The following is a 16,995-nucleotide window of genomic DNA, read 5'->3' as shown; positions in this document are numbered from 1 at the left end:
AATCAACCAATCAATCCATGATGATTAAATAGATACTCACAATGGGCCAAGAATTGTGCTAAGCACTGGGGATAGAAGGAAAGCAAAAGACAATCTTCATTCTCCAGAAGCTCATAGTCTATTGGAAGAGACAGGTTTATATAACTATGTATAAAAAAGATAAAGGCAGGATTGATTGAAGATATCAATGGAAAGAAGGCATTAAAATTAAGAATTTAAATTAATTTAACCTGAACAAAATGGACTACAGATTGAAAATGTCTTGGAACCATTACTTAAAAATATTTGATATCTTTCCTTGATCAAATCAAAGAAAAACTTCTAAAGCTATTTCCAGTCAAGAACTGTTTGTTAGTTTGAGGTACAGATCTATGATTTCATTGACATAGTGGACCCCTGGTATAAGATCTCCTTCTTCTATAGGGTTTTCCAGTTCATTCCACTTTCAATTTATTTGCAACTTCAGTTTCCCAGAGTTATAGGGGTCACTGAAGAATTAAATGACTCATTCTCTGTCACCTGGTTAGTATGTGGCATTCAGAAATTCAACCTAGGTCTTCCGGATGCTAAAGCAAGGTCTCTTTCTACTACTTCAGTCTGTCTCTGAAAAAGCTCTGCCTTTCAGTTAAAACTTCCCAGCAATAATTTGATCAAGTTTTGTGTTGTTCAGACTTGTATTTCCACAGCAGAGGGAGCTGAACACATTCAGAATCCCAAGTGGAAAGACAGCTCTCCCTTCCTCTTGGCAATACACTCATTTATATTTTTCCCTGAGAGCACAAAATGTGCCCTCAGAAAGGTGATTGTACTCTTTTATTTTCCTTTCACATTTTGCTCCCTAAATCACAAAAGCTGGGAGCCAAAAGTCCAAATTGCATAATCTTTCCTGTCTACACCAGGGCACACTTATTTCTCATCGGTTATTCCTCAGCCTTCCCAGTGAGCGTACTTATATTGTGTGCAGTGTTTGGGCTTCCACAAGTTTCCCTGTAAAGCTCTTTTATCAGTATTAGTATTATTTCCCATTCTCAGACTTCATTTTCCTTGTCTTCTTGAAAAGACAGAATGCAATAGTGATCTCAATTTCCTAAATGTCGGAACATTTCTTCCCTCTTTGAGGAATGTATAAACTGCTCTCTGGTTTTAAGGCTATCCAGCATCCCTGGAAGTGCTTTAGAGCAGTATAATTTAGGTGGTCCCATTTTTCTTCTTCCCCACACAATTGTATTTATGGATGTTGGCTTTAGAAGTATTCAGAGAAATTAAATGACTCACTGGAGACCATAAAGCAAAATGGAAGCAAAATCACAGCTGAAATTTTGAGTTTCTTCTTACTGTTTACCCATCAGATCACCTTTAACCTCCACTGAGTTCTCTTGCCTTAACTAGTCATGCCTAAATGACCAGGGCCAGAGAAATGGCACAATAAAGGAAAACATGAGCCATGTTTACAACATTTGTGCCACTGGACTTTTCAACCATGTTGGAATCCTCAAATGATGCTCATCAAAGAATGGGGTGAATCAAAACCAATTTTATTTTATACCTTGAATGTGAGAGAAATTGCTCAAATCGGCCATATGGAAATCAAATGCCAAATTTTATGAGCTTTGCTAGTATGTAAACCATTTAACCATCCAGTATGCTTATGGTTTAAAGCCTGATATTTCTAGTATTTTCTGTAATATGGACTATAACAATTAACATTCAGATGCCTACTAGCTCTGAGACACAACCCTATTTGCCTTAATTTTCTCAGATGTAAAATGAGCTGGAGAAGGCAGTGGGAGACCACTTCATTTTCTTTGCCAAGAAGATTCCAAATAGAGAGCAGCTAGGTGGCACAGTAGATACAGAGCTTTGCCTGGAATCAGGAAAACCTGAGTTCAAATCTGGCATCAGACATTTCCTAGTTCTGTGACCCTGGGCAAGTCACATAGTTTGCCTTTCCCTTCTGTCTTAGACTAACTAAGACAGAAAGTAAGGGTTGAAAAAGAGAAGAAAAAGAGTTGGACATGACTGAAATGACCAAACAACAAGAGTAACAATTATTATGGAGATATTTATTGAGTTAAGGATACAGCTTGGTGGCATAGTGGATAGAGTACTGGTCTTGCAGTCAGGAATACCTGAGTTCAAATCTTACCTCCAACATTTATTAGATATGTGACCTTGGGCAAGTCACTTAACTTTATTTATGAAGCCATCTGTAAAGTGAGCTGGAGAAGGAAATGGCAAACTACTCCAGTATTTTTGCCAAGAAATCCCCAAATGGTATCACAAAGAGTGGGACATAATTGAAATGATGGAACAATAGCATGAACTCATTGGTGAAGAACCAAAAAAAAACCTATGAAAAACAATTTTCCATGAAGAATTTCATCTTCCAAATGTACAAATGAATGAATGAATGAAAGAAAGAAAAAGTATATGTTAGACATTGACTAAGCACCAAGACCTGGGCTAATTGTTGAGTACACACATAAGAGAACAAAGACAATTCTTAGCCTCAAAGAACTTATATTTTAATATACTTTAGTTTCAATTAATTTTTTTCTAGGAAAGTGGGGGCCAGTGAGGGGTAGTTTCTATTGGAAATTTGCAAGGTTGATGAGTGGACTAGAAGAGTAGTATAGCATGTCCTTGATACTGATTTCATTCTGATTCAAGAACTGGAAGAGTAGATCACATGAAGATCTCACCAGTTAGGAAGGAGAATGGGGGTTGGATTTTATAACTGAAAGGGCCAAGTACTCACATATTGCCTCATGTCTGAGGGAGGGCAATAGCTCTATAGCAATATAATTCCCAGGGCCATAAATTGGTCAGTTCACAAGAACTGCTAAATAAAATTATCTGCTCTGTGACAAGAAAGTACTTGGGTTCCTCACTTGTATGATTTCGGTAGGGCATTTACCACCTGCCACTGTCTTTGTGAGGCCCTGAAATGAGAAGACCTACAGAGTGACTTCCCAAACACAATGAGAAGGTGGAAATGTTGTTGATTATTTGATGCGGTATTATCAAGGCCTTCCAAAAGTTACCACTGTCTGTGTGTAATCTAACAAACATTTATTTCAATTCAACGAGCATTTATGAAGCACCTGCCATGTACAAGGCCAAAGATATAGAAATAAAATTAAAAAATATCCCCTCTTCTCAAGGAGCTTATATTTTACTGAGTAGATACAACAATAGAAACAAGATATACACAAGGTTCTTAGAGGAAGGAGAGAGCAATGATAAATGGGGGGGTATAAGAAAGGCATTCTGGGGTAACTAGTGCATAATTCCATGATTTTTAAGGGATATATGGATTAATTCTAGGCTAAAGTGGGAACTCTTTACAATGCCCAGAGGTTAGACATAGAGCACTGAGTTTGGGAAATAACAGACTAGTTTGGATAGAGTACAAGATGCATAAAAAAGGAAAAAAGTTTTTGAGATATATTTCATGATAAAGGGCTACTGTAAGCCTCCTGGTGGGAGAAGAAGGCCCACTCTCCCCAACTATGGCAAACATTTGGCCATGAGCATATATTGGTGTTGTTTTTCTATCTTTTCTGTTTCTTCTTTCCTGCTCTGAGCTGAAGGAGCATTGGAGGTAGCTATGACCTTGTGAACTTTTTAGGTTGGAAAAATGAGCTTCCTGGGGTGTAGAAACAGTAGTTCAAACCAATGTTTGCTGGAAGTCTAGCCCATGAGATGTCTCATTCATGGCCCTGAGATGTCGACTGGACTCAGCTCAGCAACAGAATGACACTGAGACTAGCAAACAAGGAGTAAGCCTAGATATCATTTGGATGGAATTTATTGGAGTATTTTCTTTGTAGTAATGACTTTAAATTGATGCTACTTCTTCAAGGGACTAAAATGATAGAGATGGATGGAGTATATCCCTGGTGTTGAGGAGAAATGCTTTGCAATTTCAGTTCTTGCTTTACCTCTGCAAAATATTAAACAAAAGAAAACTATTTTAAAGGCTGGAAAAGAAGACTGGAACCAGATTATGGAGAACTTTATTTATTTAAAAAACTCTTACCTTCTGTTTTAGTGTCAATTCTAAGAGGGAAAAGCAGCAAGGGTTAAGCAATCAGGGTTAAGTGAATTGCCTAGGGTCACATAGCTAGGAAGTGTCTGAGATAAAATTTGAACCCAGAGGGGCGGCTAGGTGGCTTAGTGGATTGAGAGCCAGGCTCACAGGCAGGAGGTCCTGGGTTCAAATCTGACCTCAGATACTTCCTAGCTGTGTGCCCCTGGGCAAGTCACTTGACCCCCATTGCCTAGCCATTACTACTCTTCTGTGTTGGAGTCAGTGCACAGTATTGACTCCAAGACAGAAAGTAAGGGTTTAAAAAATTTTTTTTGAACCCAGATTCTCTCAAATCCAAGTCTGGTACTCTATTCACTGTGCTATCTACTTTATCTATGGAGAATTTCAAATGCTAAGTTGAATTCATATTTTATTCTAGAGATAATAAGGAGTTACTGAAAGTATTTGAGCAAGGGTGCTATGTCAGGAGAATCTTTGACTTCAGGTGGTGATTTTGACTTCTGTGTGGAGAATAGATTAGAGAAGGGAGAGACTGGAGAGGGTCTAATGAGGTTGGAAGTGATAAGACTTGACCTGGGTGGTAGGACCTCCATTAAGGCATTATGCCAGTAAATACACTTTTGGGGAGTAGTCTCTTTTCTCAGAAGTAATGTGACAGAGTAGGAAGCCTGCACCTCTCATTTACTATCTATGAGACAAGTTTCATTTCAAATTGTCTTTTACTATTCAGTCCCTTGCCCCCTTTTTCTATTGCTTGCTTACACATCTTGGTAAGGCCAATCCCTATAATATTCCCAACCATCTGCTTCCTCTGTTATATTCATGTGCTGTTAATAGCTGAAAGATGTCACCAAACTCTACTTATTGGCTCCACTTCAATTCATGTTATCTAATCTTAATTGGGTACTCACTGTAGCAAGGCCATCTTTTTATTCTTCCTTCAGTGATAGCCTACTCACTATGGTGTCTTTTTCAGAGCTCCTCTTTTCTCCACATACCTCTAACACAATTACTTCCCCATATTCTCTCAGTTGAACACCTCACCTACAAGTTCACTGAAAAAATTGAGGCCGTTCTTAGAAAACTCACACCCACCTGCCATCATGCCTCTATGTCTCCTCTTTTACTCTAATCTCTAATAAAGAGGTAACTCATCTCCCTGCCAAGTCTAACCTTGTATTTGTACTTTTGTTCTCTTTTCTTCTGCTCTTCTCCAATAGACTGCTCACTACAATCTTATCATGATCGTTTCCAGTCTTCCCTGTGTATTATTTTCTTTTCTGATACCTAAGAATATGACTGGATCTCCATCAACATTTTAAAAAACCTCATTAGATCCTACCTGATAGATAGAAGATATCCTGACAACTCTCAGTCTATATCTGTCATTTCCTTCTTAACTAAATCCATTGGGTGGGGGGAAGCCTTCTACAATTGGTACCTTCATTTCTTCTCTTCCCACTGTCTTCTTAATTGAAATCTGTTTTCTGGCCTCAATACACTGCAACTATTCTCTCCAAAGATTCTCATAATTCCTTAATTACCGGATCTAACCACCTGGCCTCAGGCCTCATCCTCTTCACAGCACTTTACACTATTGACTATATTCTTCTCTTGGATAGTCACTCTTTCATAGTTTTTACAACTTCACTCTTTCTGGCTCTTCTCTTACTTGTCTGACTGGTTTTCTTTTCTGGACCTTCATCCACAATCCATTAATTGTAAATATCCACCAAGACTTCGTCCTGGTATACCCTCTCACTTGGTGATCTGTCCCATTGGTTTAATCATTGCCTCTATGTAGACAACTCCCAGATCTATTTATTCAGCTCGAGTCTCTTCCCTGAGCTCAGTTGTACATTTCCAACTGCCTATTGGACATTTCAAATTGGATATTCTGTAAAATTTAACAAGACCAAAACAAAACATGTTCTCTTTTTCTCTAAACTCATCCCTTTTTTGACTTTCCTATTGCAGTTAAGGGTACCATTTTCCTTCTAGTCACTCAGGTTCACAACCTTTATGTCATCTTTGACTCCTCACTCTTCCTCACTCCATATATTCAATCCACTTCCAAAACTTGTTTATTTTTTTCCTCTTTCCACAACAGTTCTTATATATCACCTTCTTTCCTCTTACAGAACCACCTTCCTGGTTCAGATCTTCATCACTCTCATGTGAACTAATGCAACTGCCTCAAGGTCCTCCGCTCTCCAATCCATCCTCCCTTCAGGCAGCCAAAGGGATTTTTGCTAAAGTTCATCTGATCATATAATCTCCCCCACCTGCACACAATAAACTCCACTGGCTCTGTTTACCCTTAGGATCAAATATAAAGACTTCTCTTTGGCATTTTAATATCTTCACCACCTGCCTTCTTCCTATCATTTTAATCTCACACTCATTTTACTTCTCTGCTCAGGTTCTATGGGGCAGACATATGGTTAATTGCTGTTCCTTACAAATGAAACTCCAATTCTCATCTCTGCCCCTTTGTAATGGCTGCTCATTCTAGAACACTCTTCATCCTCTAGTTTTTGGAATCCTTGGTTTTTTCCAGTTCAAATATCACTTTTTCTAGGAAGTCTTCCCTATTCTGTCCACCTACCCTCCCTAAACTGCTCCTATTTTCCCCACTGGGGTTACTGTTTATCTATGTTGTATTTATCTTGGATATACGCAAATCAGTGTATGGTATCTCACTTTTTAGGATGTAAATTCCTTTACCTGTTCTGAAGTTCAGGAAAGAGACTCAGGTGGAATAAATGGATCTGGGAATCATCTACAAAGATGATGATTGAAAGATCACCATGGGAGAGATCGCCAAGAAGACAGAGATCATTTTCAAATTTTCTTTGCTCCGTTAGCACTTAACATAGTGTCTGGGACATAGTAAAAATGAAAAAAGGAATGATCATTGATTGATTATTTGATTGTTTGATCTTGGGCAAGTTACCTAACACCTCTGAGCCTCAGTTTCCATATCAGTAATGAAAGGATTTGGGTAGAAATGATCCCTTCAATCTCTAAATCTCTGATTACTCGTTTTTCAATGTTGGAGTAATAATCAGAAGTAACCATCTGTGTATATACTCCATGTTCCAGATAACAAAGTCTTTTACAGAAAAGATACCTTTTTTATTATCTTTAGCAAGGATCAGGTCTGGCCTGCTGCCTGTTTTAACATGGTCTGAGAGCTAAGAATATTTAATTTATATTTTTCAAAAAATAAAACTTTAAACTTTTTATATTTCAAAATAAAATATTATTGGGGGCAGCTGGGTAGCTCAGTGGATTGAGAGCCAGGCCTAGAGACAGGAGGTCCTAGGTTCAAATCTGGCCTCAGACACTTCCCAGCTGTGTGACCCTGGGCAAGTCACTTGACCCCCATTGCCTACCCTTGCCAATCTTCCACCTATAAGTCAATACACAGAAGTTAACGGTTTAAAATTAAAAAATATATATTATTTATTTAAAAAATATAAAAAAATAACTATGCTGAGCTGGCAGGTGATTAAAAAATAAGGTTGCAGGTGGGTTGTTGTTTGCCCATCACTGCTATACAGTCTTTACTTCATGATGATCATTGATTTCTTTTTTAAAAACTTCTGTCCTTATTGCCAGATATCTCTAGGCTAAGATGATCAGACATGCCATTCTGATGGATTAGCCTGATTTTGTTTAGTGTCCTGAAAATTCCTTTTTCCTTCCTTTGACCATTTATCAAATCCTTGGTCACTTTTAATAGAGTTCTGCTAACATTTCCCTAACTTGATGACTGACAAAATGAACTCTTGACCATGGCATGGGTTTAGCTTGTGCCAGAGTTTTTTTGTTATTTATTTTACTTTTCTGACCATTAGGCTTATGCCTCTTTATATCTCACTTGGTTTTCCTACCTTGGGATGTCTCTGACTCTACTACGACCCAAGAAGTTAATCTTGGGATAACCTCATTATCTTGTAAAAAAAAAAAAAACTTTTTTAAATCAGCTTTGATACTCTACCTTATCATCGCCCTCTGCTTCTTTGATTAGACAGTAGTGCCAAAAAATTCCAAATTGCCATGTAAAGAGAGATCTCAACTCAGAAATCCTATTTCTAATCTGTTTTGCACTATCTTGAGATTCCTCTGACTGAGGAATCTACTGTTGATTATGTCTCTTATCCCCTTTAGCTTCCTTTTATGCTTTGTTTCCCCTGTTAGATTAAAAACTCTCTGAGGGCAAGGACTATCTTTTTTTTGGGGGGGGGTATTTGTATCCTTCAGTGCTTAGTACAGTGCCAAACTCATAGTAGTAAGTGCTTAATAAATGTTTATCACTATTGACTATACTTGTACACCAAAGCATATTGACATGATAGAATAAAAATCTCATGAACTGGCATGGATAGTTTGTCTGGATGAGTTGCCCCAAATTCAATGAAATTGAGTCAAAAATTCCCATTTAATAGATGGAGAGAACAATGCAGAAAGAGGCTATTGACTTTTTCATGGTCACATGACTAATCAATAATGAAATTTGGGCTTGAACTGATGTCTCCAGACTGAATTGTCCACTTCTTTTTATGTCTTCAGAATGCCTCCTTATATTGTTCTGAAATAAAACTGTTGAGCGAATACTAGTAAGTCTGTTTCTTACTGTTGACTCTTACCTATATTTTATTTATTATTAATGACTTGTGTTTTTATATCAGTTACCCATGAATAAACCCACACCCCTCCATAGAAATCCTTCCCTTGTAAAAAGAAGGGGGAAAAAAAAAGTTAAGTAAAGCCAACTATTACGGCAATCACATCTCCCAACACATGCAGCATTCTGTATCAGATGTATCCCTTCCTTCCCCTTCCTCCACCCAGTTCTACAGGGAATGGAAGATAAATGCTTTTCCTCATTTCTTCTCTAGGATCAGGATTATTCATTATTATTATATAACATTTAGTTTTTCTTCTTGTTTACATCACTGAAGTTGTTGTATCTATTGTTCCCTTTTTTTTCTTTTCTTTTTTTTAAACTTTTACCTTCTGCCTTAGGATTAACACTAAGTGTTGGTTCTAAGGCAAAAGAGTGGTAAGGGCTAGGCAATTGGGGTTAAGTAACTTGTCCAGGTTTGTAAGGATAGGAAGAGTCTGAGGCTAGATTCAAACTCAGGACTTCCCATCTCCAGGCTTACTTTCTATCCACTGAGTCACTTAGCTGTTCCTATATTCTTTTATTGGTTCTACATCCTTGACTCTGTATGAGGTTTTATACATTTTCCTGATGCTTTTAATTTATCTTATTTGTTATTTTTTACACTGGCATTAATATTCTACTACATTCAGAACATAATTTATTTTGCTATTCTCCAAATATTGTATAGCCCCAAAGTGCTGTCAAGAACATTTTGGTATATATGGGATCTTTTGTCTTTACTTTGACCTTCCTGGGTATATTTCTTTTTTTCCTTTTTTTAAAAAATTAAACCCTTACCTTCCATTTTGGAATCAATACTGCATATTGATTCCAAGACAGAAGAGCAGTTATGGCTAGGCAATGGGGGTTAAGTGACTTGCCCAGGGTCATACAGCTAGGAAGTATCTGCAGCCAGATTTGAACCTAGGACCTCCTATCTCTGGGCCAGGCTTTCAATCCACTGAGCCCCCCAATTGCCAACCTCCAGGGTATATTTCTAAAAGTACTATTTGTGAGTTGAAAGGTATGGACATTTTAATCACTATTTTGAATTCTAAATTATTTTCCATAATGGTGGTACAAATTCATAGCTGTCACCAACAATGTCTTAGTTTGCCTATTTCCATGCCATGCTATCACGTATCCCCTTCTCATATCCTCCCATTTCCCAGAGGCAGATATAAGAACAGGAACAAAATCAATGCTTCCATTTCTAAAAAGGATATGTCAATGTCAATGTTCAGTCATTTGTCTTATGTTTCAGTCACCTTTCTACTGGTCTTCCCTCTCCAAAGCACTCTGGTCTTCACCCCTCTATGCATGTTGTTTTTCTCTATTAAAATGTAAGGTCCTTGAGGGCAAGGTCAATTCTGATTGCTTATATTTGTATCCCTAATATTTAACAGAGGGGCTGGCACATAAAAAGCACTTAATTTCACAATTCTTATCCATTGTTCCCAATTATCCATTTATTTGTAATCTTTGTCAATTTGCTTAGTGTGAGATGAAACCATAGTGTGCAAATTGTATTAATTTGAATCTCTATTTCTCATTAATATTCAAAATTATCTTTCAAAGCATTTTTAATAGTTTATAATTCTACTTTAAGAACTCTTTCTTCATAGCCATTGACTATCTATTGGGGAATGGCTCTTGGCTTCATGTATGGATAGGGATAGGGACTAGAATGGTCATTTTATTGGTACAAGAGACTTTCAGGTGAGGAATCCCTCACCCTTGCCACCACCACCCCAAGCAGATAGATACCTTCTTGGCATTTAATTGTTTTAGAGAATTGCTCAGAGCAGTGAGAGTTTAAGTAACTTGCTGAGATTCATACTGCCAGGGTGCACCAGACATGCAACTTAAAATCACATCTTCTTGACTTTGAAACCAGTTCTCTCCATTTTCCTAAACTGCTTCTCAGATTTGTGTTAATTCTTTCTTTATGTTGAATACAAGAGTACCTTTAAGAATAAAGAGTGCATAGAATTGACTATGGTCAGAAAAAGAAACAGTCAGTTCAAATTGCAAGCAGGCAAATTTCAGCTAATTGAGAAAGACATTTAATGGACAAATGAAGTAGTAGGTTCCTTCTTGGAGAATTTCTAGCAGAGGCTGGAAATTCACTTTTAAATAAGGTTGAAGTGGAGATTTCTGGTTAACTAGGAGTCATGTTTGTTACTTCTAAAGGCCCTTTCAGTGCTAAGATTTTGACTGGTTCTGAAGCTATACTTCACGTTGTACTTGTTGTTACTTAATAATTTCAGTTTATCCACATCCAGAGAAAGAACTGTGGGAGCAGAAACACAGAAGAAAAACGACTGCTTGATCATATGGGTCAATGGGGATATGATTGGGGCTGTAGACTCTAAACCAGTGATTCCCAATGTGGGTGCTACCGCCCCCTGGTGGGTGCTGCAGTAATCCAGGGAGGTGGTGATGGCAACACTTTTTTTGTATTACATTCTATTCTGAGTTTAATAAATAGTTTCATAATTTCCAGGGGACTAAGTAATATTTTTTCTGGAAAGGGGGTGGTAGGCCAAAAAAAGTTTGGGAATCACTGCTCTAAACAATCACCCTAGTGATTGGATATGGATATGGAAATAGGTCTTGATCAATGACACAGGTAAAACCCAGTGGATTGGCTATGGGAGGGGGTGGGAGGAGGGGAGGGAAAGAACATAAATCATGTAACATGGAAAAATTTTCTTAATCAATAAGAAAAAAGAAAATATAAAAAAAGGAAAAAAAATAATTTCAGTTGTGTTTGACTCTACTTAACTCCATTTGGGGTTTTCTTAGGAGAGATACTGGAGTGGTTTCTATTTCTTTCTTCTCCAGCTCATTTTACAGATGAGGAAACTGAGGCAAAAGGGGTTAAGTGACTTGTCCAGCAGCACATAGCCAGCATCTGAGGCCAGACCTAAGTTCAGGAAGATGAGTTTTCCTGATTCAAAGTCCAGTGTTCTATCTACTAAGCTGTCTTTTTCATGTGGTATACCTCCATTCTATATGAGAACTGGTTGAAGGAATTAGGGATGCCTATATTGGAGTAGAGAAGCTATAAAAACTACATAAAAGCTCTTTAACTATTTGAAGGGATATGGGAGGGGGATTAGCCGGGCTTTTAATCAGCATGCAAAACTGGAAACAACAGGCATAAACTATAGAGAGACAGATTTTGCTCAATGTAAGGGAAATGTTTTCTTACATTAGAAGTTTCCAAATGAGAAATGCCTCGTATTAAGAGGCAGTAGGTTAGGAGGCAGCCATCCATCACTAGAGGTGTTCAAATGGATGTAGGATAATTACTTTTCAGGAATATTGTAGTAAGGACTCTTGGTAAGCTATAGATTGGATGAAATGACTTCTGAGGTCACACCCAACTCTGATTCTCTTTGGTTGATGCCAACATAAAAGAGAGTGCCAATCAGGAATCCTGTTGAGTACTGTCTTGTCCACCTACTTCGCATATTCCTTGCTGACCTGATTAATAATCTGATCTGCCTATCTAGCTCACCTGGAATTTGAGCTCTGGCTTTTCTCTGATTTTTCAGCTGCTTTACTGGTAACCAGAAACTCAGCCCTTCCTTTACTTTATACATGGCCTCCAGAGTTGTCTGTCCATTTGTTGCAAAATCCACTCAGCTAACCCTTAAGCTCCCTCAAACCAAGGCAGGAATCTGGTTATTATTCCTCCTGGAGAATTTCACTATACAAATGTGACTATGGTGTGTTTTTGAAAAGTGAAGGACAAATTAGATTTTGGCAAGTTCATTTAAGTGCATCACTAATTCTCATTCTTTTAAGGAATCTGATAGGGAATCATTCTGTAATTTGAAGAACATTTTTTATAAGGAAAAAATGGATTTTAAAATATTTATTTTGTAAAAATACAGACTTTTAGGGCACGTTAGAGAGCTACAGAGAAATGGAAAGATTATATAATCCAGTCCCTCAATTTACAAAGGAGAGAACTTGAATCTTAAATGATTTGCTTGCATCACAGGCCCAGCTAATAAAAGGGAGGGACTTGGTCTCAGGTCGTCACACTCAAAGGCCAGAGTCCCTTCCACTTCCCTATATTATCTGGCTGTATTTTCACATATCAGATTATTCTAAGTGAAGTACACCAGTAGTGAGTTAATAGATTTAGAAAATAGCTCACTTGAATCCCATTCAGAGACAGTGATGAAATAAAAAAAAAAGAGGGTGAGGTATTTAAAGAAAACTACTAACTGTGCAGAAAACTCTCCTAAGAGTTCTGATTTAAAATGAGAATGTACCATGATGTCTTATTACACATGGAGGTGACCCACAGGGTTTGAAGACTTGACTTGCAGAGTGTATTCTTTGCTGGGTGGGCAGGCTATGAGGATGGATGGTCCATTGATAGACTAGGTTGTTCAAGGACCAGCTTATCAAAGAATCATCACCAGGAGTTTGGTCTCCTTCAGGTTAATATTTTCTGCCATAGCATGGAGGGTATAAATTGAGAGGGATCAGGGTCATTCATGAACTCTATCATTGGAGAGAGGGAACACAGTGATGGAATCATCAACCTTTAAAGTACTGAACAAAAACAATTGAATCATAAACTCCTACAACTGGAAGAGAACTCAGGGGACATCTAGACAAACCCATACCCATTCCCTAACTTCCCCCGCAAAACACCATTCTACCAAGTGGTCAATCAACCTTTGCTTCAAGTCCTCCATTAAAGTAAAATTAGATCCATCTAAGAGAGCCTATTTCATCAGCTTGCTACTAATCATATCTTATAACCAGGTCTCATACCCTGAATTATAGCCAACTTGTTTAAACTTAACATGGGGCATCCCATGTTACTCCATATTTGATTAGACTATATAAATATCACTGACATTGGTTTTAGTGGAAGATTACAAGCGGAAGATAGTTTAATTGTGCTTTCTGTGTCTATGTTCCATATGAAAGCTTTTTACTTATTTGCTTTCTATTTCAAAGCATAACTTCCAAGATTCAATACATTCATGTTCAAACACTCTCCAGATATATTTTTGTGATGCAGCTCTGAGTAGGTGGGCTGTTTGTTAGAAGATAAAACATTATTTTATAGTCATAAATTCAAAACCAAGACATTCTATTTGTTTCGATGGGAATTAGATTAAGGGGATAAAGGAGGGGGCCTTGGTCACTGTTTGCTGTACCTTTACTTTTGACTTGGGGCATTTCTCATTTTTTCTTCTAGAATATTAACTCATTGAGGGTGTAGATTGTCTTCTTTTTTTCACATACAAAGAAATACAAATCAGTTTTCCTCATTAGGAAAATGAAGGGATCAGGACTCACTGACTTTGATGATTCCAGCTCTGGATAAATGGTCCTATGAATTTCAAGAGAGGGAAAGTGATCATCTGAAAGTACAGGTATGACCATGTCACCCCTACTCAGTAAACTCCAGGGGCTCCTTATATCCTTTAGGATCAAATATAAAATCCTCTCTCTGTCATTCAAAGCCCTCCCTAACCTGTCCTCTCCTCCCAGTCTTCCAGTCTTTACTCCCCCCAGGTATTCTGTAATCCAAATGTGATAACTTCTGACTATGGGCATTTTCACTGGCTGTCTCCCCATGCCTTCAATTTTCTTCCTCCTTATCCTTGCATTTTGATTTTTCTGGCTTCCTAATAAAATCCAACCTTCTAAAGGAAACCTTTTCTGACCACCCTTAATTCTACTGCCTTATTGCTGGTGATAATTGCAAACTTATCCTATATTTAGTTTGTGTGCCACTTGCATGCCAGTTCGCCACCCTCCCTCCCCCATTAGATTTAGAAGTAGTCTATGTTTCTTTGTATTCCCAGCACTTAGCACAGTGTTCAGCATAGAATAAGCATTTAATAAATGTTCATTGATTGGCTAACAAGTCATTACAAGGGATAAAGAATTTGTGTAAAACATGGCATTTGAGCTTAGCTTTAAGGAAACTATGAATGTAATGAGTCAGAGGTGAGGAGAGGATTCATTCCAGACCAGGAGACTGAATTGCAAAGCCAGAAAGACTAGAGATATAATGTGATATTAAGCTATTTTGACTGCAATGAAGAGAGAGTGAAGGGAAGTGATAGGAAAGAGGAATGATTTGTAGAGGGTCTTTAATGATGGTCTGAGAATTTTGGACTTTATCCTAGTGATAACAGGGCCTTCAAAGTAAAATAACAAAAAAATATCAATTTGTCCCCTATTTGGAGAATGGATTGGAGAGAAAAGAGTGAAAGAAGAGAGACCAATTAGGAAGCTATTGCAACAGTCTAAGTGAGAGGTGACGAGAGCCTGAACTTTGGTAGAGCCAGGGTGAGTTAATGAATACTTGGAAGTTCATTCAGCATTTGCTCAATTTCCCATGAGACTCCTCTAAAACCCCTGGAAGGATATGGAGAAAACGAGAGAAAATTCCAAGAGGAATTCTAACCTAAAATTTGTAGATTTGCAGGAGCCCTCCTTCCTCCCTTCACCCCCCCACCCCAGATACCCATGTTACCTGGTGAATGTTTTTATTTAATGACAATTTTTTAAGCATTGGAGAATATCCCAGACTTCAGTTTGTATAATATGCAATTTGATTTCTGCATATCACACTTGACATTGCTTACAATTGGGAGATCAAACTATATAGAGGAAAAAGGTTATTAAAAATGTTTAGTCATAATCACAACCGTGAGGAAGTGGCATCAGAGGATCACTTCTTTTTTGCAAATTCACAGACAAAATACATGGTGAGGTGGCACTCTGTGTCATTCCAGTGGCCAGAACTCAACATCTCCACACAGTCCTCATGGCCATTGGGGTCATTGGGCTCACCCTCCTTCCAGTTGCTGTAGTTCTGCAGCGGAGTGTTGTCTGTAAACACATACTGCCCTTCCCGCTCTAGATCATTCACCCCAATGAACACCCTGAAGAAACCGCTGTCTGAGACGTACTTAGCAATCACTTGATTGGCCCTCTCATCCTTGGGCATAGCTAGCATCCCTCCACGGATTCGGCAATGGGTCAGGGACTCCCTGTAGCTCTTCTCCTCTTGAACAATGTAATAGAATTTTTCATCTGTTTCCTTAATCCCAGCTATGACTTTGGAGGGAAGAAAACACAAGAGGGTTTACTCATGTTGATAAGGAACAACAACAAACACTACTAACAATAATGACAACATCATGGCGGTAGTTTTGCCCAGCTCAGAATTTGCTAGTTTGATTTAAGAAATAAAGAGAATCCTACTTTATTTTCTTCTTTATGCCCTCCTGCCCTCCAACTCTCCCACTGAGCACCAGCTGTGAACCCTTCCATCCAGCCTTAGAGCTATGAGCCCTCTCATCTAGTATTCCAGCCACAAGCCCTCCCATGCAGGATTCCAGCTGTGAGCTAAGACCAAATGAAATGAATGAAACAATAGAGTGTAGTGAGGCACATGGCTGATCACCTGGGGGTCCACTTCTGGCCAGACACAAGAATATTGATCTGGATTTAGGCAAGCCATGAGCAAGCACTTAGAGATGATTATTCTCTTTCGACCCAGTCATTTTCTGACCTGCTTTTGTTAATGCTGTTGTTGCTACTACTATAGCCTCCAATGAGATCTGTAGAAACAAGCTAAGTGTAAGCAGAAAATAGTGTCTATGAAGAGCAGGTCATGTTCTTCCTGAAGAGAGCAACTTAACAGAGTTAATCCATATCTGAAGTGTAAATGCAACAAACAAGCAAAAATAATAACAAGTCTTCTGTGAACTAAATGCTCTCGTCTTTCCTAATTTCATCACCTAATTCTAAGTTTATGAAGTAAGAGAGTCACTAGGGAACTTAAAAAAAAACACCTTACCTTCTGCCTTAGAATCAATACAACATATTGATTCTAAGGCAGAAGAATGGTAAGGGCTAGGCAAAGGGGGTTAGGTGACTTGTCCAGGATTGCATATCTAGGAAGTATCTGAGGCCAAATTTGAACCCAGAACCTCCTGTCTCAAGGCCTGGTTCTTAATTCACTGAGCCACCCAGCTGCCCCCCACTAGAGAACTTCTTGGACATATCCCTATCCATATCAGAAATTGAATTAATGCTGTGAGTCAAATTATTACCCCATGGCACAGAATCATAGGACTATAGAATTTGGAACTGGAAGGGTCCTATTGTATATCAAATAAGGTAATAAGAATAAATTACAATCATTAAATTTCTATATAAATGTTAGCTATTGTTATTATCATTATCTAGTAGTATAACTTAGGAA

General features: G+C 38.2%; 1 protein-coding gene across 2 annotated transcripts in view; it reads right to left on the bottom strand.

Moving 5' to 3' along the window:
- Positions 1-3,750: 3,750 nt before the first annotated feature.
- The window catches only part of COLEC10 (collectin subfamily member 10), a 68,361-nt gene continuing 55,116 nt past the window's right edge, over positions 3,751-16,995 (bottom strand). Inside the window, exons 6-7 of one of the 2 annotated variants that reach the window (XM_044668906.1) lie at positions 15,695-15,842; positions 3,751-3,946 (exon numbers count right to left, since the gene is read on the bottom strand). In XM_044668906.1, the coding sequence (XP_044524841.1) occupies positions 3,853-3,946; positions 15,695-15,842 (242 nt within the window). In that variant the 3' untranslated portion in view covers positions 3,751-3,852. Of the gene's footprint in view, positions 3,947-14,599; positions 15,843-16,995 lie in introns of those variants that run through there. The other variant, XM_044668899.1, reaches the window with a different exon arrangement.

This window comes from Gracilinanus agilis, chromosome 1 (genome assembly GCF_016433145.1).
Source record: "Gracilinanus agilis isolate LMUSP501 chromosome 1, AgileGrace, whole genome shotgun sequence".
In the NCBI taxonomy this organism is placed as follows: Eukaryota; Metazoa; Chordata; class Mammalia; order Didelphimorphia; family Didelphidae; genus Gracilinanus; species Gracilinanus agilis.
The sequence above is the reverse complement of the archived record's forward strand: the minus strand, read 5'-3'. Positions and strand labels throughout refer to the sequence as shown.